At 41.1% G+C, this 25,330-nt stretch overlaps 1 protein-coding gene across 11 annotated transcripts in view; it reads left to right on the top strand.

Annotated features, from left to right (window-relative positions):
• The window catches only part of sema3c (sema domain, immunoglobulin domain (Ig), short basic domain, secreted, (semaphorin) 3C), a 52,879-nt gene that overhangs the window by 7,354 nt on the left and 20,195 nt on the right, over positions 1–25,330 (top strand). Inside the window, exons 2-5 of one of the 11 annotated variants that reach the window (XM_079335284.1) lie at positions 2,187–2,316; positions 2,436–2,545; positions 8,021–8,075; positions 13,984–14,158. In XM_079335284.1, coding sequence (XP_079191410.1) covers positions 14,023–14,158 — 136 coding nt within the window. In that variant the 5' untranslated portion in view covers positions 2,187–2,316; positions 2,436–2,545; positions 8,021–8,075; positions 13,984–14,022. Of the gene's footprint in view, positions 1–2,186; positions 2,317–2,435; positions 2,546–8,020; positions 8,113–9,937; positions 10,123–10,166; positions 10,249–13,983; positions 14,159–25,330 lie in introns of those variants that run through there. The other 10 variants (XM_079335285.1, XM_079335286.1, XM_079335282.1 and 7 more) reach the window with 10 other exon arrangements.

Genomic DNA, 25,330 nt, shown 5'->3' with positions numbered 1-25,330 from the left:
TTTTTGTGTGGTCGACGAAACGACAAACAAGTCAAAGGGATATAGAGTCGGGGAGGGGCTGGAATAGATCGACTTTAGGAATTGTCCATTGCCAGCAACAATTGGTGCTGAAAGTAAAAACACAGTGAATAGTTGACTGATTCACATTTGTTTCTTTCATATTTTTGTACATCCTCCAAGGTCCAAATGAAAGATTTACACAAATGTGTGATCCTTGAAACATCTGAGCGTTTGTCAAGAGGAGCCCACGTCTTTATAAAGAACAGATCTAACCTTGGATGAAGAAGCAGCCCCATGTATGAGGATGAAGTCATATCCTTTCTCTATAATATGGACCTCTCTACATGCAATTCAAACGTCAGGCTTAGAAGGTATTACGCTCAGCAGTCTGAGTGATTCAAATCGAAACTGATAAGAAAAGTGGAAAATTTGATTTCCAACGATTTATAGTCAGCCGCTAAAAATGCAGCATTGCCTTTAGGCTCTGGCAGAGGAAACAACTGGAACCTTGGCTGTAATGGCAAAATCCCAGAAAGTAAAGATGATGCTTTAAATCTTACTGTTGAATTCATTAAAATTATCCTTTTAAAGGAACTAAAATGTCTGTGGGAAAAATGCTTATCTCAACTACTAGATAGAAAAAATACTCTGCACTATTTCTTCCTGTCTTTCACACCTTGTGGTTTTTTTAAAGTGTGCCTCGAGGTTCAGCCGGCAAAGCTGTTAGGATAATTAAAGGTAGCAGTTATTCAGATGACACCGTCTTACTGCTAACCCTGGGCGTATTGATTAGACTGTCTAAACCTCAATCAGCACGTCACTCAGGGTTTGATTGGTTTGGTCTTTAGAGGTCTGAAGATTAAAATGCAAGCAGGAATAAATAATGGGCAGACTGCTGAAGCAATTAGCCATGCTAATAAAGCATGTCACCCACCTGCATGACTTCATTCAAGGGAAACAGAAACCCCAAAGTTAATACAAAAAATGTTTGACAAACATTCAAAATGTTGCAGAGAGTTCAAGCAAAATGGTATTGCCACTTCCATCCAAAAAGCCACTTTTCCAGGATGCTAAAAACATAAAAGTCAAATCTACATTAATGGATTTCTTGGCTCTTGGTCGAGAAAAAAAAAAAAAAAAGCTGAAACCCAACATCCTGTCCTATAAAACTTTAATGCCAGATGTGTTAGAAAACATTTTGTGCAGTTTGTCAAGAATTGAAAAAAACTACACGAGAGACGAGAAACAAATGGGCCAATAAAAACTCTTTACAATGAATTTAAGCAATGAAATGTCAATATGCAGATGACTATCACTTTCAGTCATTGATTTATCTTGTGAATGGAAGCATATAAAACTGCAGGAAGTTTACACAAGCCCCCATTTATAAGAGACTGGTGACATAAAGTAAATATACCCTCCCTGATGATGCTACGCAAGCACTTAAACCTGATAAATGGGTCATTGTTTAAAGTAAATGTATACATTTTGGGAAGCTAAGTTAACTGTATATTCACATATCTATGATTAATCTTTACATTTATATTAAACTTCAAAATCTATAAAATGGGAACTCGAGTTTATCTGAAAGATTGGTAACATGATGCGCTCCTAAAAGCTTTCCCAAAGATCCTCGGAGTTGGGATCCATGAGGGAATTTGTTGGTATGCAGTTCAGACTAATGCAGAGGAAAAGCAAAACCATAATGCTATACTAAAGCTAAAAACAAGCCACAATTTTGGAAACACTTTTTTTTTTCTCCAGCACCGTGCTGTGTTGAGAGTAGAGGCTCAATGTGTTTCCAGTGTAAAACCAGCTGCATGAAATGAGCTTTTATCCAGTGATGACACATGTAAGACATGCCTGATTTAACATCTGCGAGAAAAAAAAAAGTGTCTCCTATTAATCTGTCTTGCTGTAGCACACACAATGTTCGTAGTTGCTGGATTAGTAAAAAGGTTCATGTGAAAAGAGGGCTTGTGGATATTTCTGAAAATGATCTGGTTACTGTAGTGCTTTTTTTTGGACAGGGTTAAATAAGTGAAGGGCCTGTGTAGTGTTCAATAAATAATACAAAGGATCTGGGGTACACAGAAGTTACAAGGCCAGGAGAACCACTGAAACTGTGACCTACAAGCCGAGACATAATTTGAACCTCTTCTCGTACTGTGTGTTTCCTTCCTCAGGTGAATGACTTTGGTGGGTGTCTGGGGAGCTGGCTGGTAGAGGTGAAGGTGAATGAAAGAAAGCACATAGCTCCGGTGGGACTGGATAATTTGAGGTGGGTATCTGGGAACTGAAGGTTCACGGTTCACGGTGAGTGGTTGCTGGGATTGCTGCTCTATGGGGAAGTCTAAGGCGTGTCAAAGGCTTTTCAGTCACCTTCCAGTGCCAACACATGGGAACTGACATCATGCATCTGTGTCTAATGCTAGGGTCGAGTAAGGGATATGACTTGACCCTTGGCCTTTGGTGAAATTCAGCCATTCGTCATGCATCGCTGGATCACTGGTTCCAGCTCCTGGCACATCTGTTCATAATGCAGGTAGCGTGTGGGGGCTTTGACTTCTATGAATCTGAACAATCTGCTGATATATATAAATTGAAGGTAGTTGAGCCCTGTGCTTGTAGAGAGACAGTGGCTCCCAGCTTAATGAGGTTGTATATCCGTTGACTTTTAGCCACTCTGAGGGAGACGGTACTAACCTTTGAACTTTGAAAAGTCCAGCAGAATCTTGATAAGATGCCTTGTGTTAGTGGGAAGTGCCTATGCACCAAGGGGTTTACGTTTTTCCCGTGATTGCATAGTGTCCATCCATCTTTGTACTACAAACAATGCCATGAATGTTGCAAAGTGTCCCATTTAACTGAGGGTGTTTGAAATGATTGTGGAAAGGAGCCTAGTGGGAACGTCAGGTGTTTACATTGTCTAAGATGAATGACGCAAGCTCTCTTTAGCTAAAACACTGTGTCCAATGTGTGCCTTTTTGTTTAGCTTTCTATAATGAGACACTTCTATACACACTTATCGTTCTAGTTACAGCAAAGACCGAGGATTTTCAGACAGACATTTTTCAGAACAATCTCTCCAGTGATGCTACTTTTTAGGTGGTTTCAACAAGTCACCACAACCAACATTAATGTTTACAAGTATTGGCCTCTAATGGCTTTAGTGATTGTAACAGGAGCAAAGACATAATATGTATGTAAGTTGACTTGGTTCAAGAATTGGAACGTCAAATGGGTCAAACAAACCCACCATTAACACACAAACTGGGGTTTGAGTCACGTGTGGAACGAAGGTCATTTAAGCCCTGTAACGTCAATTCCTTCCCTATCAAAGACTTACACACAGAATGAAGATAACTTCAAAGTTGTGTTTTGGGTCATTTTAGCTATAACTGGATAGGATAGCTAAAGAAATACCAGACTCAAACCTACAGCCGCTGCTACAAGAACCTCCCTATATGATGCGCCCACAATGACTTAAACTGAAGACAACTTCCAAATCTAACCAAAAAATAGTTTCTTTCACCCAATCAAATTGACCCTTTGTCATTTTTTTTTAAACAATTTCATTGAGCTTGGGGTAATGGTTTTGCTCAGGTGGTACAGCAGGCGGCACCACATGCACAGACAATACAAACAGTGACAGGTTTGAGTACTGAACCTCCTGAACCTGAAAAAAGGCCAAAGCTGTTTTGAGAAGAGATTTCGTTGAGACATCGGGTAAATGAAACAGTCTCTGCGTTTTGTCTGGAAAAAGAGATGCTGCAGCAGCATAAAATCTGCATCTCCTCCATTACTCAGCACGGTCAGAGGGGTCATCCTGTGATTGACGTCAGGACGCTGACAGACAGGTGACCCCTGCCCTTAAATGAAGACTCAATCTGATAATCATGACTGTTCAGAATTGACCCCAACATGATCTCCTTAAAGCTAGGGACGCCCACAGAATATATATTGACATCAACCACATTGAGCACAGCAGCAACTATTGAGTGACCTTGTTGCTTTGAACTGATTGAAAAGAAAATCCCTGTGGAGAATCCCCTCATCGCCTGATTGAAATTCCTGTGGAGAAGCTGCTTCGCGATCCGGAGTCACAGCGGTGATCCACAGTGACAGTCAAATTACAGGAATTCTGATGAAGAAGATAACACTAATATCAGTTTGCTCTCGAGCCAACTCTTATCTCTGTCTCCATCCTAAAGTATTTGTTGAAGTCATGTAAATTACTAAAAATGGGTCTGGGTAGAGTGTGCTTGTTGCAACAGGCTTTCTCTCCTCCCTTTTGAGGATTGCCTCTGGTTTATATGTAGGATGCAATCAGTATCAATCACTAAGGTTTGCATTGTCAAAGTAATCACAGTCGATCTTACCAAAGATTGAATTCAGTCTCCAAGTCAGCCACACTCCTGATGTGTGAGTTGAACTACAGGTCAAATAAACTTGTTTTCTGACACCAGGGAGAGGAAAATTAACTGATAAGAAAAACAGCCCAAAGCTATTATTTGGAGGGTCAAAAAGGTTGGGTACATATTATTTTATGATAACATTTCCCAGATTAATTCTCATGTCTTGTGTTTTTGTCATTTTACTACTGGTAAAATGTGATTTGAATTCACAACAGAAGGCATTTTGAAGTTGTAGGATGCATGTCTAATACTATTTCCAGTGTCAAGAAAAGACATGGAAACAACGCAGGGAAATGAGGGATGAAATTCAATAAAACACAGCAGAAGGCACGGTAACAAGATGGGAACTAGCATGGTAAGTTAATGAGCTGTAGCTGACAGCCCAAAATGGATTCACCTCCCTGATGATGATTTAGAACAAGAATAGAGAAGGACAAATGGAAGTGTTTTGTCTGTGGCATAATGTACCATGTTCAAGTCTTTCTTTGTCTCTCTGGCATGCTCACCATTAAAATAACTTATTTCGTTGTATAGGGGCTATGTGTTTGCACTATGAATAGCACTCTTTTACTATTAGGAGCGAGAAAAGACAGAATTACATTATGTCTTATATTTGAAGATAACTTCAGCTTTACAAAAAATACAAAAAAAAGGCATCTGAGCACTTCTAAATCATCAATAATTCCATCTTGAATATAAAAAAAAACAGACTTCTCTCAGACTTAACATAACATCATTTAAGCCTTCGAACAAACAGATGTCTCGTACATTTTGAGGAAAATATTTCTTTCTCACTTGGAACTTGGAAACTACTGAAGGGGGAAACCTAAACAAGAACTCAAGAGGTTTGACGTAATTGTTGGACATCATTTTGCTTATCCCTTATGGGAGATGCATAAAAAAAACCCCACTATCCACATATCAGGAAACCAAAGGCAAACATCTAGCAAAGACCATGACATGTCCTGATACAGAGATTTTGATACCTTGGAAAATCGTTGAACTGCAGTAAACATCATATAAATCCAGCTTGAGTGTCGTAAAACTGCCCATGAAAGCCACAACTACTGTAGAAGTGGTTGTTTTATGCGTCTGTTCATTAGGGTTTATTAGACAAATAAACTTGTGGATGGCGTTCTCTGTTAAGAGCTCAGTGTTGGACTCCGACTGTGGAGCTCTTAATCACATGCAGTACAGAAGCCTACAAGAAGCAGGAAGTGGGATAAATCATAGCCAGCCTCCATTAGTTCCCCTATGGAAGTTGATGCCTCGAGTACGGTACTTTTAATTTGATTTATCATGTCCCCCACCCACTGAGAAGGAAGTGTGGAGGACAGGAAATGATACAAAATAGTGGGAGCAGAGACATACATGAGAAATCACCAGTATCATTTGTCAGGTAAAAAAGAGACGTGTGAGGTTTTAAGTATCACAGAAATTCACCATTTCTATTACCAAAACTTAGAATCCAGATATTTTTTTATGTTGTACATCAGTCAAGTCTAATTATTACACATTTAAGGAACCGGGTATAACAGGGTTAACACGATACATGTTTTGTTTCACCAGGGGATTGCATTGTTGGTGGTATCAACAGTTTTACCCAACCCTTGCTCGCATGTAGGTGGGTTTTTCCATCAGGGATTTAAACCTGGTGTCTTATTGAAAAGGAACGGAAAAATGCAGTCTTGTTTTGCATATTTTCTTTTGTTCAAGCAAAGTTGGTTTTGTGGAAAATGGTAACAATCGATGGATTGAACCACCACTGTTATTGGTGTTCCACACCACTGAGAAATGCTAGCTTATATCCTCATTATCTAGGTTTGGATTTAGACTTTACAAACATGTGGGTCTGGTTGTGTTTTACTTGTGTGGGAAGGAGGACTTCCTGGAAGTTAAAAGAAAAAAAAATGGACAAATGAATCATTGATGACTTCACCAATTGTTTTACCAGCCGGTCTGTCTCTTCCCTTTCAACCTTTTTCCATCCTTTCAATTATGGACCTTCCCTGTCATATTCAGATTACGCACTGCCAGTGTCCTTCCATTATGGAAATATCCCTCTCACAGAGAAAGTCACACTTCATCTCAATTTTCAACCCCAGTCACTACTCATTGGAAGCAGAGCTGACTTTATGGGGGCAGACTGCACCACTTCACTTGTACAGTAATGTATGGATTCCAGTTGATGACTTCAGACACCCAGAAAGAGACGCAGGGAGGTTTCCCTTGAGCTGTTTTCATACGGAGCGTGACTCGTGCAGAATTCTTCACCTCTGTTTGCAGGGGTGCCTAACCCTTTTGAGTAAAAAGAGTGAGTAGTTGAAAGTGAAGGAGGCTGCCTATTCCTGTTTAGCATTAAACAGATCTGCCCTTTGGTGCCTAGTAGCTAATTAGCGTTCCCATTTTTCACATCTCTGCCTTTTGTTTTTCCTAACTTTCACAGGCTTACAGTCTGTGCAGATGGATTGAACATATGCAAATCAATCTGTCAGAGGTTCAATCGTGCATCAAGCTAGAAATGACTCTCTGCTTGTCCCTTTTGATATTTGCATCATTATCAAGGCATCATCAACTAGTTAATTGGGACATCTTGAATTACGCTGACTGCAATGCGTACAGCTGCTTGCTTGCTATTTGAATCAACTTATTGACTAAACTCAACATTCAATAAATTAGCAAATAAATAATTGTTAGACTAAGTTTGGCTAGGCTAACTTTACTGGCTAATACAAAGGCTGAGTAGCAAAGTTTATAATTAACTTTAGCGTAAGTTACATGATTGTACTGATTTATTCACTATACTGTTGTTTTGTACATGATTATTTAAGTAAGAAGCATCATCCCACTATTTATTTGTTTTCTCAAAGTCGTTCGGAAGCAATAGGGTACATAACATTCACACACAAAATGAAATCAGGGCAGCGTGTATTGACTCTTGTGGTAAATTCATCATGCGGCACAAAGTCTTTAGTGAGCAGGAAGAGCAAAGCCATACAGAAAAATGGCAGCCGTGACCTGGAATAAAACATCACAGCAGTGGTGACAGTATTAGTATGCTACAGTTGTACCTGTGACCCAACATAACTTACCAAGTGCACACATGTGGTACGTCACACAGCTTCATAAAAGGGCCTTCTCCAACCTTGACCTGAACACTGACTGTCAGCGTGACAAATGCGTGACATCTGCAGGACCAACAAGGGACCGTTTGTTCAAAGACGTTTGGATTGCCAAAAGATCAAGCGATAGAAAAGCATTGCACACACCACATTCGAAAACACAATAATGTATACCACCTGCAGATTGTGAAACAGAGATGCTGCAGAGTGGATGTTGCATGACTGGACATTATTAGTAGCCTGACACGAAGACCTTTTGAATGGTGCGTCTGATTTGTGATCTCTTACTGTAAGGTAGTGCTTCCTATAATCATGTCTTCTGTCAGTAACAACACCTGCCGTCAGTAAGCCGGTTACTCTCTCTGGCTCTCTACACTCATTAAGTTAATTTACAGCTGAGGCTCTGTCATGGGCATAGTAAAGGATACGCCTCATCTCTATTTTGCTCTCACCCACCTTTCTCCATTCTTCTTCTTGCAGCGGGCCGAATGAAAAACCTGCATCCCTCTAGAGTGCCACCGTGACACTTTAATTGGTGAGGCATAAATCAGGCTCCATTGTCAGCCAGAAGGGTAATTATTTCCTCCTGTCTCCGCCACCAGTGTATCCTTGCTTTCCTCCCCCCATTTTACTCTCCCTGTCAGTCAGACACTTTCATCAAAAACCAGGCTCACGCACTTCTTTTCCTTTTCCTTTCTTTTCCCAGCTGTGATTTTAGCAATAAACTGTAATTCCACCTTAAAAGCCAAAGAGCTAACCTGTAAAACCCTTCACTTCCTGGATTATATACCTGGGGTGACGAATGACACTCAGCTCGGGAGTAAAACAAATGCATCCATTCATGAAAATGCAAGCGGAGCATAATTCCCCTCTTCGGAGTATGGAAATAGTTAAATCAGCAGCATGTTTCTTGCTGCTAACACGTGGTAATGTGCTGTATGTAGTGTTTATCCATCCAGCCAAGCCTTTCTAGACTCCTGACTCCTTTGGTTTGGGCTCGTGTCGAAGCAACAGATATGTACTGGATCAAGCATTTGTGTGTATGTAGGTTTGGCTTGTGTTAAACAGCTCTACAAAGCATTTTTAACTCCCGGTCCTGAACAAGCATTCCCCAAAAGGCCCATTGAAAGCAATTGTGTTAAGTGTTTGCTGAATTAGATATTTCTAATGTCTGGTTTCGTGTGCTCTCCGTTTAAAAGGGAGCGAGTTTTTCGCCAAAAGCAAGCCACATCTTTTTTTTATTTTTTTGATGGCTTACCACATGCAATTATGTCCTTTTGGTATTACTTTCTATCATGGAGATTAGATCCATCTCTTCTCTAATACCTATCATGAGTAGACCTTTGAAAATGAATTCTGACAGGAGCAGTTTAAGAAAGAATTCACCAGCAAAGGAAAAATAAGTGGTTAATGTTTTTAACCATGTAAGCTGGAGCTTTAGGGATGGCAATGTTAGTCTTTTGACTGGTCCAGGCTAAAATATCGCAAAAGATAAATTCCTTTAAGTCCTCTGTTATTGACATCGCCTTGATTAGACTTATATTGACTTGATTTAGGATACAACATAAAATGCCACACAGATACAGGGTTTGTAAGACGTTTAGATTTGTTATGCTAGTAGCAGCTAACGTAGTGTAAAGAATCTTGCTTAGCATTAGTTGGTTATAGCCATCAGGTAAGTTCCTTATTGCCAGATTTTTTTGATTAATTGTTTTCATTTTCAATTTGCAGCTTCTCTCCAGCTTCAACAAAGGAAGTTTTTCAAATTCTCAGCTGCTCCTTTTGGAGCCACAGACTTTATACAACCTTTTGTCATTTACAGCTGTATTTCAACAGACTTTGAAGTATTTAATCCGTGAACTTCCCCTCTTAAAAAGTAAATATTTAATCATTGTTGGCATAAGGACATTAGCAGCGGTTATTATAGTACGTAGCCTTGAAATGCAGCTAGCCTAGCTGTTTACTTTTTGAGCGTTTAACACTTCTTTAATCTGAATTCCATTAGTCATTATTTCTGTGCATACTTTGTTGTGGTCTTGTTTTTAAAATTGTTCCGCAGAATACTTAAGAGCCGGCTCATAATGGTGGAAAAATTGATGACTGCAATTATGTGAAAGGAAATAGAAATAAGTGGAAAGTCTGTTTTAGTTCTCTTCATGTTGGTGAAATTTGGTTTGGCTTTTTGATCGTCCACATGATCAGCACTTAACAAGTCTGACCTTTCAGGCTTCACCCTCTCTCATGTTTTGAGCCGGGCATGTTTTAAGTTTGCTGTCTAGTTAACAGGAGGGAGGGAGCGAGGACGATCATTGACGGGGAGGGGTGGCGAAGAGGAGGAGGGGAAGGAGGAGGGGGACTTCAGTGGAGAGTGTGTAATAGGACACCAGCCCTCTCTGTCTTTTCGTCCTCCTCTCTCCTCTCTCAGTCAAGTCAGCTCAGTGAGCCCTTAGATGGAATAGCAGCATTTTTCTTCTTGGCTGTAACAGAAAGAAGCTGGAATCAAGGTGTCATAAGGGGGATAAAAAAAACATCCAGACAACAGCCTTTTTTTTTTTTTTAAAGTGGGACCAGCCCCCTGAAAGGTGAGTTCTGGACCATGCAGGGATTGATCTGGATTCTGTTACTATAGGTAGAGGGTCTTTACCTGCTTTACTGCACCGGAGAGTGGTGGAGGAGATCCCACTGTGGAGGCAGACAGGAGGTGGCAGGTAGGATGCAAACAGGTGCAGAGAACGAGTGAGAAAAGGAGACGTAAATGAAATGTGACAGTTGTAAATTCTGACAAATGTAACATATTTTACTTGCTTGCTACTTGAAAATGTGTGTAATCTTACATCAGACCGCTGCTTTTCATCTTTCTTTGCTGGACATCCTGAAGTTAAATAGAGACAAACATATTTAATTTTTGAATGGTTAATTTGCTGGGTGAGAAATGTTCTTTCATTTTATTAAACAAGTCAAAAGCTGAAGCCTTAATAACCTGACTGTCTTTGTAAGTAAGGATCACTTTGGTGCTTTAAAAAGGATATACAAGCGTTTGTTGTAAGTGTTTTGAAAAAGTTATTTGGTAAGGATTGGATTTTTGTATAACTTTATTGCATAATGGTTTCTAGTCTGGTTTCAGCTCCTACCAACCCTTTCTGTCTTATTTAATACTGTACAAAATTGATTTCCCTGATTCAAAATGTCTGAACGCTGCCATCACAAGATTCCAAATTTTAATCGTGGATCTTGTATTTTAATACGTTTAATAAACGCAGTGTGGTGTTCTTGGCAGCGCTTTCGAGTCCCATGTGTGCTTGAGGGAGCGTGTGGTTGTAACAGAGGCACTGATGACTGGCTGACAGGGTGTGGTAGGAACACACACCGTCCTGTTAGACTCGGGACAGGAGGCGAAAGTTTCAGTTTGAAATCTTGTTCCTCAGAAAAGTAAAGATGGACCTGAATTGTCAAATCTATATTAAAAAAAACAAAAAAACAAATCCAGACGGCAGGACTGTTTCTCAACTTCAAGCTGTAAAAATTGTCTGCATGTGTTTAAAGCATTAGCAGAAGCAGATGGGATCCACATAATCACAAACCCTGTTTTTGGAAGATGGGGGGGGGGGGGACTATTTGCTTGTACAGCTATGCAGATTCATCAAAATTAGTTTTTGAGCCATGCCTCTGAAATAGTGAGATGGAAAATTCATTAGGCTGTCCGCCAAGAAACGCACAATAAACACAATTACCATTACACCCCTCTTGAAATATAACTCTCCACTCACTCATGCTGACCTCCTTTTTGCGGAGACATTTAATTGCCGTCACAAAGATTCCTGGGACTCTCGCCACTGAAATCTCTGGATTTTAAAGCAAACAATATTTATTGAAGCGTTTATTGTTTTTATTCAGGACAACAAACAATAATGCATGTTTTATTTATTCGAAGACCCACTTATTCAGGCGAGGGTTATCGTGAGCTCTTTCAGGGTGGAGATCATTATTGACATTTGGTGTTGAGTGTTGGAAGCAAAGAAAGTCTTTAAACCTGACCTGGTGGGATGTTAAAGGAGGCTAATTCTCTTGGTTCTCTTAGTTTAGCAGGTGTGAGGCCGACATTCCCAGGGAGAGTGTGAGGGAAGGGGTAGGTGACGCTGTAAGCAATTCACATAAACAGTTTAAAGGGTGGATATACTCAAATAATACCAGCAAAATCAATTTACACGCACTTTTTTGGACTCGGTTCCTGACAACAGGCAAGAATGTCAGCTTTGAGTTTGTAAAACCACACTGAACAACACTTCTGTGACCCAAGATAGCATACTTTAAATTCTTGCTTTCTTCAACTTTTAAATGTTTCAACTACAGTGTACTTTAGGTTACACAAATATTTCAGTTAAACCAATTAAACATAAGTGTACCTTTAAGTTTAGACAGCAAAACCACTTAGTGAAAGTGAGGGAAACAATGTGGTCATGGCTCTGAGAACTGAATTAGTAGTTGGGCTGTAATGGTGTTTAAAGTCCCGAGCTCGACACCCTTTTACTTTCTGCTTTGTGACATAAAAGACAAAAGTACTAGTGTATTGATGCTCATATTGATAAATAAAATGGGCAGAAATTCTTGTGTATTTTTTGTATTTTTTTTTCTACTGTTGCTAAAGTATTAATTTTTTTTGTAAAATGTTTGTGGACCCTACTAGCATAAAATCCTGAAACTTGTGTTTCCATGTGTGGATAAACAGGAAAAGATGTTTACGATGATCAAAATTTTCACAAATGAGTTCTTCCTTGTCCGTCCACAAAGCTGTAGATATTAAAGCTCCTGTGAGGAACTTTAGGTTTGTGTTGATTTTGGCGCCCCATGCCTCTATTTGTTTACATAAGTGTCAAAAATGTAATCCTGTTGTAGTTTAACAGTCAAAATAATTGCTCATTGAGAATCTTTGCAGTGGAAAATGTAGTTTAAAAAAGCTAGGGCTAGTTTGGTGTGCTGTTGAACATTTGGCTGACACCTACCCCACGGCTGCAGTTACAGGCTTTAACAGTGAAATATGTAAGTTGTCAATCTTATCGATGATTGTGTGGTTTGCTTCTTTAAGTCGAAGGGAGGCATCAGTTTAAATTTCACTTTGTTTCATAACCGGTTAAAAAGTACTTGCATGAGCTTTAAAGCTTTCTTTCTGAATTTAACAGAAAGGAGAACTTGAGACTTGAATTGGACTGCTGCTGTGAACCCTGAAAGCAAAAACACAATAAAACCTCTGACCTGGCTCAGCCACAATTCAATGATGTTAAATAAATAGGAGAGGGACAGGACTCTTCCACTTACCGAGATCAACTGATGTGGGTTTAGGAATTTCATAGACGGATATACCGATCTATAAACATGGATTTTGAATTTGTAATCTAGCTGGAACAATCCTTTAAGGGTGGTAACTAAAGTCAGAAAAGGCTGAGTCTTTGCCTCAGGATGGGATCAGAGGAGCCATCTGCCTGAAGGCTGATGTTGTTGGAGACGCCCCAGCTGAAGCAGGCTCTGGAGTGAGGGTGTGTGTGTGTGTGTTTGTCCGTGGACGATGCGGTAAGAGAGGGGCTGCAGTGCAGCGGCAGGGGTCCCATGCTTTTTTATTTCTCTCAAGTGCAGCCAAAAGACTGCTCATTCCTCTGCGGTTTTCCATCTGTTTTCCTTATGCACCTTAACTATAGAATTTCACCTCAGCTATATATCAGTCACGCCTCACTCCACCGCACACACCCATATCTCAACCTATTTGTACACTACACCCCAAACTGAAATTTTCATAGCAATCATGCAGGGCTGCTATCTCTTAGACATCAATTTTTTATTTGACATCTATAAGCCATGAGAACAGAGATCTGACTGCTTGTACAAACAGTGTTTTCTTTGTGCATGCAGGAGGTTCTGTGTCTTTGTCTAGTGCAATGTGTTTTGTGTGTGCAAAGGTAGTGGAACAGCCAGTTTTGGTGCTTAAACCAGATTTTTATTCAGCAGAAAGGTTTGGCGTTGCAGGAGTAAGTGTCCCGCTGGCTGTACAGTACCTGCCATCATCAATTATTGAGATGCTCTTGTCCTGTTGTGAAAAGGGAACAGGAAGAGGCTGAGGGTAGAGCTTCTTCGGCAGCTCTTTTGTGCAGATTTAACTCATCTATATTTAAGAGACGTACAAAGTAAGGATACAGTAAGTGAAGGGATTTAACTGACATGTTGTCCTCCTGCCTGTCTTCATTCAGTTGGTCGGTTATCAGAAAATCCAGGAAAAGCAGCCAGAGAGCTATTGATAGTTCTCCTTGAAAGATGTGTGACATTACAAAGGGTGGTATTGGTTTTTAATTAATTCAACAAAGAAAGAAAAGGTTAGCTTTAGCATCAATCACTACGATTGTTCGGTTTAGCTGTGTGAACAATATTTGACTTTCTCTTTCCAACACCCTCAACAGGTCGCTGGTGACTGGTCGGGTTTCCTGAGCCGTGCAGTCATGGGCAGGCCGGAGGGGTTGGCCAGGCCACCTCTGGTGTCAGCTATGGCGCTTTCCCTTCTGGCTCTCTCTCTCCTCTCCAGCGGGGTCTGCAGCCTCCCTCAGCCCCTGCCAAGAGTCTTCCTTTCCTTTGAGGGTAAGAAAAAAAATAACAACACCCCCCCCCCTAAAATGGATTTACACCATCCACTTGGCCCTTTTCCCATTGTTGTTTCTCCGCAGATGTAATGAGGTTGCAAAGATGCCATGTGTTTCGGCCGGCTAATGCTAAACAAATGTTTGATAATCAAAACAAGCCGAGGGACTACCTCATTAAAAGAGCTGTGCACAGCTAACCTCGACTTTGCAGACTGTGGTTTGCGAGTCAGAAAAATCTTGTAAGTTTGTACGAATGCATTGAAAAGTTTTGATTGCACAGAACTTGAATTTCAGTTTCTGGAAGACCCCTGTCCATCCTTTTTGTCGTGTGGCATGTCAGCAGAAAGTCAGTCCCTGCAGGAGGTGGCACAGCTTGAAAGAACTATCTGCTCCTCCTCGTTAAACTTTAATCGCACCCCGCCATGCTGCAGACCTCTGGGCATTGTTGCTGCCTCTGGATTTGATTCTCTTGTTTATTTAAATTCTTTGACAAAGATTGTTTAATGCGTTTTTGATGCCACAATGAGAGTGCAGCGTACAAGGATATGAGCGTGTAGCTCACGCGTCAGCAAACCTGCATGCTGTGGGAGTCGGTGTCGATGAGCTGACCGATCGCTCACTTTGTCGAGTGCTGCAGTAACCTTTTTCTCAGGGGCTGGATAGTGTGCAGGGGCTGAAGGAGACGTTTGATCACCTTTCACTCGCTCTTGTGGAAGAGAGCAGCTGAGGCTGTCTGTCAGCGAGGTTTCTGCACGAAGAGAGTTAATAAGGCCTTACAGTGCGAGCTGGTTTACTTTTCTTTGCTTCCACTCACTCTCTGAAGTCTTTTCCCTATTTGGTCTCATTCTTTCCTCAAATGTTTTACTCTGTCCCCTTCTTTCTTTGCCTCCATGCTTTCAGGTTTCTCTGATTTATTGTTTCATTCCAAAAACCTGGACAATTGATTTGGTCTGTTTCTGTATGAAATGTCGACTGTGGCAGTCATTTTGAATAAAGCCCAGCACACAATTAATATGGGATAATAAAAAGACAGACATCATCGCTGTCATACTTTCTAGTTTTGACCGCTCGTGTCACATTATTCGCTCACTCATCGCTCCACCGGTGTTTCCAAATAGTTGGCTTAAAATGTCAGAGGTGGCTGAAGCTGAGAATGAGCCAATTCCTGTAATCCTGGAACGCTTGATTCCCTTTCAGAGGATTAGATTTGACATGTGTTGCTCACTGTAGGCGCTGCAGTGAGGACCATAAAAGGAGAATTTTGAAAGTGTGATTCACTTTGGGATACGATCAGGTAATTTATTGAAAAATGAGCGGCAAGAAACACAGGGATATTTGTTGAAAACATGAGGTTGAAATTTACATTCCAGCTTTGATTTGGAGTTTTAAACCTCAGTGAATAAGAGGAAGTTAAGAGTAGATGCAAGTTTGTTTTCTAGCTGAAAATCATCGTGAACTAGGCAGGATGGTCACGACTCCCCCTTGATGCAGAAGAATTCAGAAAAGGCTAGAAGCAGATGTAAGGAGACTCTTAGGGCCCAAGGTTTCGGCTTATTTCTCCCAAAAGCTTGCAAAATCAGGGAAGAATTCAGGGAGTTTGGGTTTCATCCAAAGCAGTCAGAAAGATGAATGAAGAGTCATAGAAGAAGACTGGGGAAAAATATCATGTCTGCGAGAGGGAGAAGGAGCAGGTGGTTTGGCACCTGCTGGGTGGCCACATAAAGTTAGCCCTGTAATTTGGCTCATTCTGCTCCCAGATGTGTGGACCTGTTAATGAACCCAAGCTGGAGTGAACTAACCCAAGAAAATAAACCAATAAGTTTGACGCTCAGGTTGGACAGGGATCTGGTCCTCCCCCCCCCCCCCCCCCCCCCCCCCCCACCCCCCCCCCCCCACCGTCCCCCTTTTTTCCCTCATCATATCTCTGCTGAAATCCGATCCAGGGCTAAGGCAGGTTCACGGGACTCCCGGCGCTGCCTTGCGTCCTGCCGAGAAGTTGCTGTCTCCAACATTCCTCTTTACCTCGCTCTGCTTACGCGTGGGCTCTTCAGGCGAACACAGCCAGACCACAATTAAAACCGCATAATAAACAGTCAAAAATGCAGCTAACCAAAATAATAAACTTTCAAGTGGTGCCTTTCTCTTCCGTGCTTCAGATAATAAACTACAGGCCCCCTTCCTGACTGCAGAACTATTTAGGGATTCCCAATGTGATAAAATATAATTACCTTATGTTATGGATGGATTCCCAAGTAACGGGGTTACAAGTTTCCTTGCTCATGAGAATCTGTTGATTCAGGGGAGCTTCTTGTCAACAGGCAACTACTTGGGGCCCCAGACCAGCACAGTAGGTGGCCCCAGAGGGCTGACAAACTTTGCACCAAAGATGTAACCCAAATTGCAAATTTTGCAATGACAGAAGTGAACCTCCTAATGGGGCCCTATCTGACAGCACTTAATCCCAAAGCTCGGCTCGTGTCACATGTGTTATTGCTGTGAAAATAATAATGATCACTGGTTGGAGAGGGACCCATTGAGTGTTTGCCTCGGACCCCAACAGACTGTAGAAGCGCCCCTGGAAAGACTCAACACAATGTAACTGGAGGACAAGTATCATTAATGCTGAGAAATACAGTACATGTGATATGATGCCTACTGGTTTTGCTACTGTATCATATTTCGTTGCCAAAATGCCATTCCAGGAATGGTGAGATCAAAAATGTAGCCTTATTTATCCCTTGAGCTGGCTGTCAGGGCAAAGGACTGTTCATGATCAGGGTCATTTAACCTCATCAGCGGTCTCACCGTGTTCTGCCAAAACCATTATATAATACCGTATTAATTAAAGGTGATATAAATGTTTGCCAATCATGAAATACTGTATTTAAAAGTGAGTGACTGCCAACCTCTGTTGAGACATCGAACAGATTGATGAAGACGATGTCTACAACTTAATGAGCGCTCCCTCTCACTGGTTTGAGCTCACAACCAGGCAAACGGATCCAGGAACCAGGACACACCAGACCCCTTTCTCGCTTTTTACATGCCTCATTAATACCCCCAGAAGGCCCCATCATTCATACAGCAACGATACTGTTCCTGCACTGCAGGTGGATGTCGGTCTGTTGAGGATGTTTACTTGGTGGTGAGGGTTTGCAGAAGGGCATGTGTATCACTGTCGGAGAAAGAGTGCGTTTGTCCGTGGTAAGTGCCCTTAGGTGCATTCCTCACTCGACTTGATTGCATTAAGAGACAGAACTTTGTGCTGAATCATTGTTAAAACCATGTGGTTTTCCAGCATGGCAAGTAACTAACGTCTGCAAGCTTACTTTTGCACAGCAACCACAAATACTTAAAGCCAAAGAAACCAAGACTATTTTAAGATTCCTCTCAATCTGAACACTGCATTTTCTTCATTCCTTTGGGAGACTATCTGCTGAGGTAGTCTCGCCGATATAAAGCAATCTCTTGCAAGGTGTCACATTTCAACCATTGTTGATTTACAGTGTCTTCTTTTGCATGATGTATAAACTTGCTCAAGACTTTTACGGAAATGTTTCGAAGAGTTCTGTTTTATTGAACATGGTGACTGTCAAGCGAAATATATCCTACTACACCCCCCTTTGGATAAAGGCATGTGTCTTCTTCAGGGGTCAACAAAAGGTCAACATGCCAAAGATCAACCCTGACTAGTAGCCAGAAGCAAGCCAGGACGTCTCTTTCTGTGCCTTCAGGTTAATTCCTTTTTAACATAAGACAGCTTCCCGTCTCGATCTTGCATTGGACCTACACATTAGCATCTACACTGTCCTGTTGTAAACATAATCAAGCAAAGTAAAGTACAATCAGCAATGCTCCGTGATTATGGAGACGTATTCACAGGGCAAAGTATAAGCCTATCAGAGTTGTCAACAAGGCCAAACAGAGACGTGCTTCAAATAGCTAAAGGTTAGCAAAGCATGTATGTGTGTTGTCCTGGCTTGAATATTGTGAAAAGTGGTATGAAGAGAGCTCCTCTTTCCCCCACTGGATGTCCATCTAATTGCCTGAGTTGTAGCACAGACATTTCATTTAAAGTCCACTGAGCTCTGGCTTGCACCGCCTCAGGGCTTACAGCATTTGAGATGTTTGACAGGTTCACTGTCAGTGTGCCTTTCTCCGTCCTTCCATCTGTGTTTAACCATTCCTGCGTCTGACCTTGCTCACTCTGATGAATGTTTGATTATTCCTCCCGCACAACATGTTGAAAGGTAATCAATGCCCATCAATACACAAATCCTTGGATTTAAGGTCATGATTATCATAAATCAATGAGTTATGTTTGTAAAATGATAAATGCAAGTTTGTTTGGACTCATGGTTTGGAGTGCAGGTTACTTAATTGTCCAATTTCTACTCTCATATTGGAGCTTTCCTATCAGCTGAGCTTTCTCGAACAATTAAGGGGCAATAAAAGCCATTCAATATCTCTGGATAGAAGCCTCAGACAGGTTCCCTTTGCCATTTTTGGAAAAATGTAATAATTTGAATGCTAGTCTAAAGAAGACCTACAAAATGTTTTAACAGGTGTAGTGCTGGTTGGGTAGAGCAGGTGCCTAAACGGCTATACAATTTAAATCGAGGCAAAAAATAATCAAATAATAAAAAGTTCCAACGGGGTACATGTGCTGGTATTTTCCATCATGGCCCACCTTTAGTTTCACTCAGCACCTTAAAGAACAACCTCTTGACCTCAGCAGAATGAAGTCATTAGGGAAATATAACACATATTTTCAGGTTGAAAACATCAGAGATGAGTCCCACCTGATTCAGCCTTTTCCTTTGGCCATCCTCCATGACCAGTAAAAACATTAACTCTGAGGATCCTCTGACCCGTATCTCCCCTCGCTCTGAGAGTCTCAGTAAGACCCTCCCTGACAGTAAAATCACTCAGATTTACTGTGTGCCTGGGGTGACTGGTAACTAGAGGCTCCTGGTGTTGGCAGGTGAGAGGTCACCGCTAAGACGTCAAATAGGACTTGATTCAAGGCAAAAGAGCTGCTGCCGGTGACATGTGAAGTGGAGGCCAGGTGCTAATTGAAGCATTGAGAACGCAAACTAGCTGGCTGCTGGGGCCGCATTATGGACAAGTTGTCATCTCGAGTTTCGACTCCTACAGGGAATATTAGCCAATGCCTTCACAGGTCAACTGTGCAATGAAACCAGCAGTTGACATTGGTGCTGGATAACATCACTCTGCACAAACACACACGCAACGCCAAGGGAGAAAATACACTCTGGGCTCACATGTCATATTTAGATGCGGCGTCTGCTTTGGGAAACCAAAGTGATAGAAGGCATGCATAGGACCTCAGGCATTCAGTCTAGCCATATGATTCCCATTACTGATGTCTGGTTATAGATGATTGGCGACAGACGACAATTGGAAAATTAATGAGAAGCAGTCAATACGAAGTCTTCCCTACGTGAGCCAACTCTGGCTTCTGTCCATGACAAGTAGTTATAGTACAGTATGTCTGTGCATGCTGTGTGCACTTTCAGAGCTGCTTGGGAATGTGCAGTATGTCTGTTGGACAGACAATCGGACGACTCGGTCAGCCGTGGCAAAACCTCCTGGGTGGTCTCCATGCATTGAAACAACACCTTAACTTCCCCTTTGACATTTGTATACACCACCAGTCATTACTGTATACCATCAAGATAGTCCCTAGAGGAGAGCTGATGGCCTTACGTCTCAGCCAACAGTCATTATTTATCTCTAGAGGGGCCTGTCGGTTGCCAGGATAAAGTCTTTTCCTGCGGCAGTATGTGTTAGTGGGCCAGTACCGTGTTAGGTAAATGCAACCATCCAGAACTCAACCTGAAGAGCTTTAGGCATCGTTGTGACAAAGACCAATGGTATTTGGCACCAGGTTTGAAGTCAAGCATCTGTGATGAAACCCACTCCATCTTGTGAGAAAAGATTAATTGCAAGGGGGCGGTATAAGCCCCTGCTTCAATATTTATCAAGATGGGTGATTGGGGTCCTCCCACTGGCTGCCCTGACAACCAAAGAACGGGTTCTCCTTGAACTGAATGGCAAGCACGCCTCCTTAGACTGGTGTTTATTTATTCATGCTGGCCATTCAGGTACAAAGCCAATTGATGAGAAAGATTTACATGGGAGGCACCAAAGTTAGTTTGTAATTGGCCCGATGTCCAAACCGTCGAGTGTTAATTAGGCTCAAGAACCTTCTGGCATATGTTCAGACAATGATGTTAATCAAAAAACCCAACTCTCCAGACATCCACACGATTTGATTAACGTTGTTCATCCCTGCTCCACAAGGGTTCAGCTAATGTTCTGACAAAATAATGCTTTATAGTTGCTTTATGCGGGTTTTTATCGCCTTTTCATGTTGACAGAGGAGTCTCTGCTGATGGATTTTCATGAGGTGACTCCCTCATTTGGCAGACAGCAGGGGGAAAAGTTATAAACTACCGCCTTGTTTTTCAGTTTTAACCTCATTTCTTTCTTCAAATTTCTCTTTGAAATGAACCATGTTTCATCTAATATTCTCTCATCAACCAAGTTTCAAAAAGGCCTTGGGCTGAAGTGACACCAACTCAAGTCAGTTGGCATTGAAACATCAAACCTCAGTCACGGACTGTCCAAAACAACAGTTGCCTCTCTCATACAGATCCCACATAGTTTCCAGCCACTGTGCATCTTTAATTTTTACACTGCTGCATTGCAACAAACCATTCATTGTATGCACATCCCAAACCAGAACTATGAAAGTGTTGTTGACTGCTGAAAGCATTCCTGTAAAACTGTGTTATTTGATCTCTCAGACCATTCTGGGCTACTCAAAAAGTCTTGAAAACCTGAGTGAGGTTACCTTGTGGTTGTTGCATTTCCTCGCCTGGTTAAACAGTGTAATCACAACAGCAGAAAACGTGGAATCAGCTAAGAGAGCACTGCAATCTCCTCTGCACTTATATTGCTGCCATGCAAATACTGTAGGGGCACAATGATAGGTCCCTTCCTGTTGTCCTCATTGTTTTTTCTATTTTGACTTGTTTTTCCTGATGAGAGGATGTGTTGTACTTTTCCTCTGAGATTCAGTAGTATGGTATATTTATGGTACCTAGTAACTTTAAAAAAAATATATATATTTTTTTATTTATTTAACCTCACTCCATTGCAGCAGTTCCCCCCTGTTATCTTAATTCAAATTTGAGTTCTCTTGTTTCTATGACGGCCAATCCTTCAATGTGTAAGGACGGTTTTTGGTTAATACGATCTCTTCTGTGACAAAGAGAGCAACCTGCTGTTTAATACTGAATGACCCTGGCCCAACAAAAGGCTTTTGTCCTGCTTCCGCTTGACCATTTCACACAAAAGAACACATCAACGTCTGAGCTCTCCAGTCGCCACCTTGTTCCTTCCGCTAACCCTACAAACCCACTGTCCGTCGCAGAGATCAGGGTAAATTGAATCAACATTGGTCTGCCATCCAGCCAATGGGGCACTATGGGTCAAAGCTCAAAGTCAAAGGCAGGACACTTGGGACTGCTGTGAAGTCCATGGGGAGCTGTAAAGACCACCTGCTCACATACATAATAGAAAACGCACCAACTGTCATTGTTAAAAACCTACTTTCTCTTTCACTTTTTTTTCAATTTCTTTCTCTCTCGCCACCTGCAGTGAGGCCAACAGCAACAGAGACGAAACAACACAGAATAAGACGTTTCACATTATCACTTGCATTACCTCAGCATTTTACAATCCTGCTTTCAAGTGTGTGGTCCCCACCTTTATATCCTTGCACAAAATATCAATCCTAAAACTTCAGATCCTTTCTCAAGCAGAACAGCTTTATTTCTTTAATGTCTTTTGTTAAGACAGAAATGCCACAATCTGCATCACAAACAGCACTTTCCACAACAAGTCCCGAGATGAAGCCAGAGTAGTGAAGTCCAAAAAGATTTTTGACATTCTCGCCTCTGGGGAATATGTGTGAGCTCAACAATGAAGAATGCATATAAACTCATAGCCTGACTAACAAACCACATGTGGTCAAAAGGATTTTTTTTTCTTTACAGACAGAAAAAACAAAAACAACTTTTGTTTTGTTTTGTTTTGTTTTTTATCATCCCAACATCTTATTGTGAACATTTTTGCAAACTGAGAGATTTTGCTGACTAAATTAACAAGATGCCACCGAAGGTTTTGCAATCAACACCAGTGGGATCAGTCATCAAAGAACTCATACGAAGGTTATGAGCTGGCAATGATGCTGTAAACACTTTCTCCAAGCACATATTAAATGACGATAAAGAACCTTGTAGATTGTTCGGTCAGCCCCCTCTCTCTGACAGAGCAGGTGCACCATCTGGCAATGTGCACTTTTGATGTTAGTCCACAGTGCTGTGGCAGAGCAGTCATGACTCATTTGTTTGTATGAGATTGAAAGCAGAGCTCTGTAAAGACACCGGATCCGATTGGTATGTTTGCTCCGCAGGGTTTTACTTTTGTCTTTGAGGGATTGAGCATTATCCATGTGACATAAAACAACTGTGTCCGGTCTCAGCACATGGCATCCAACCTCGGGCAGGAAATTTAAGTCTTCTATTATTCATCAATTCGAGTAAACGAAACAAAGGTCACCACAATGTTTGACTATTGTTTCAACCCGTACCACACCCCTCTGAATGATGTTTTTCCCTCATGGAACACATTGGAGGAATGTCGTCAGAGATAGATGTAAAAAGACCCAAGGGCACCAGAACGTCAGACTCAATTGATGATTAGTGGATTGTTAAATACGGAGAAATATTTTTCTCCCAAATCTTGATCGTACTTTTGATAAAAATTGGCTTACTGAGTAAAACCAGTTAAAACATAGACATAGTCTAATGTCAACCATTAGCTCTGAAGCTGACTTTTGAAGCCCAAAGTTGGCTGTCGCCATATTGGAAATATTTACACAAACTAACTTTCAGTCAACCTAGCAGGAAGTAAAGAGTTATCAGGAATCAGAGACAGAGTGGGGAATGGCATAATGGCAAAGGAGCAACAGGTAGGATTCAAACTCGGGTTGACTACTTGAAGGACTATAGCAACAAACAGCAACAGCTAAGCTAGCTACAGTCTCACACTATGAAGAAAAGGCTCAGTAAGTTTACTTTAGATAATAAAATGTGAGTCTTGGAAACATATACAAAATATTTAAGGGGAAAAATCTAGCAACTTTCCAATTAAGCTAGCAATCAAGCTGTTGCTATTTGAAAGTTAGCTAGCCTAGATAAAAGCCTTGTCATGTTGAGCTACACATTCAGTCATATTGTTAGTTAACAATTTGATCAAAAATATAAATAACTTCTTCGCTAGCTTTCGTTCTCTAATCATCTTATCCTACAGAAAATAAACTACTCAATCTTGGTGTAGTTTTCAATTTCTTTTGCGAGCAGTAAAAAGAAAAGTCAGCCTTTTTTTTACATAGCTTCACTCAAACTAATAAAAAATCATAGTGCCATGTTTGTGTAGTTAAAGCCATAGTGTGGTATTGTAAAACTTAAACTACTCCACATTCATTTAAACAGCTGAGTGTTTAATCATAGCTGCTGCTATTTTTGCCACAGACCTGTAAAAATAAAGTACAGTATTGTGGTTTTCCTGAATCATATCCAAAAACTTAAATTGGGAATATTGAGAATATTCTTTGGCTACAGATTTAGAGCATATAGCATGCTTTTAATTAGCAGTTAGTAAGTCTTTCTTTCTTGGTTTCTCATGCTCTAGCAGAGAGAGGAGTGTAACACCTTAAGGCTTTGCTTTAGGAAAATATTACCTCTGCAGAGCTCTCTGTGATGCTATCTGCCATCTTCTCAGCTTTGAAGCCGGAGGCTGATGCAATCTCTTTGCTCTTTTATTAAACACACATCTTCCTGACAGGTAGTGTCACTTTAATTTTGTTTCTGAGGAGTCAGGTAAAAAACAGAGTCTTATTAGGCGCCAGATGATGCGCTCACCTCTCTCCAAATGTTCAAAAATATCCTGCTTTCCTTTCCCGACGCTAACCATCTAAGGAAATGTAACTCGGAGGAGTCGTGGGAAACTTGCCTGCGACTGAAGTGGTTAACTCGTCTTTATTTAAAGTTAAACACTCCAGCCTTTTTTTTTTTACGAGCACGCCAAACAACAGCCTGTGATCAGAATGAGGGGTGCCACAGAAAAGCTACTTTCCTTCGAGATAAAAGGCCCTGGACTCAAAAGCGTATGCCACACAATGCTGGAAATGTGACTTTAGCCTAAGGGATTGAAGCAAAGCACTGGCAACCTGTTTGTTGATTAGAGGAGAGAATAGAAAGAGAGCTCAAAGAGGGTCAGCGGAGGGGAGGAAATAGAGGCTGTAGATCTACATTACCCCCCCGCCCCCTTACCCCCTGCTCTCAGCACAGATTGAAAACGTGATAAATATGCATGAGGTCGGCTGTAATAGTGAAGGCCTTTGATGGTATGGTTGAGAGTTCTCTATCTCCGGAGCAGAGAGGCTGAAAATAACTATCTGAGACTGTTTACTCCGTATGCGTGAACAATATGCGCTCTTAATGAGTAGAAGAGACTCCGTAGGAAGTTTCTTCTCCGAGGTGTGCACTGTAGTCATGCTTTGCTACTGATTTTTTTTTTTTTTTAAATGTCCAATAACTTTTAACTGTTTACTTTTAATCAATGACTATTCATTAAACTTATTTTAACCTAAATCAAATAAGTCAAAATTCTTTTGACTTAATGTGTTTTCCCCACCTTTTCATCGTTTTTTACAAACTTTTGAATGGGTTCATGTGTCTATGTATTTTTATGTCTGCATGGTCACACGTGTGTATCATCTTGTGTGTATGTACATGTACTTGCGCATTTCATCATGCACACGTCTTCTTTGTGTAAGCAGTGTATGCATCCTGTAGAATTTGCCTTTTTCCTATATGCGCATGCATCATATTATTTTATGAAATGTTAAAAATGCGTTCCTATGTCAATCACTTTGAATGCCATGGCGTCTGAAAGATGCTCTATAAATAAACGTAGCCTTGGCTTGTTTCTCCCCTGAGAATGTGCAATGTAGCCGTAACTGGATGGACGTTAAGTGAGTTGGAAATTAGCATTAAAAAAAATCAATTTTTAT

Source organism: Symphodus melops, assembly GCF_947650265.1.
Source record: "Symphodus melops genome assembly, chromosome: 22".
NCBI lineage: Eukaryota > Metazoa > Chordata > Actinopteri > Labriformes > Labridae > Symphodus > Symphodus melops.
Note: the sequence above shows the minus strand (reverse complement) of the source record. Positions and strands in the feature narration are given on the sequence as shown.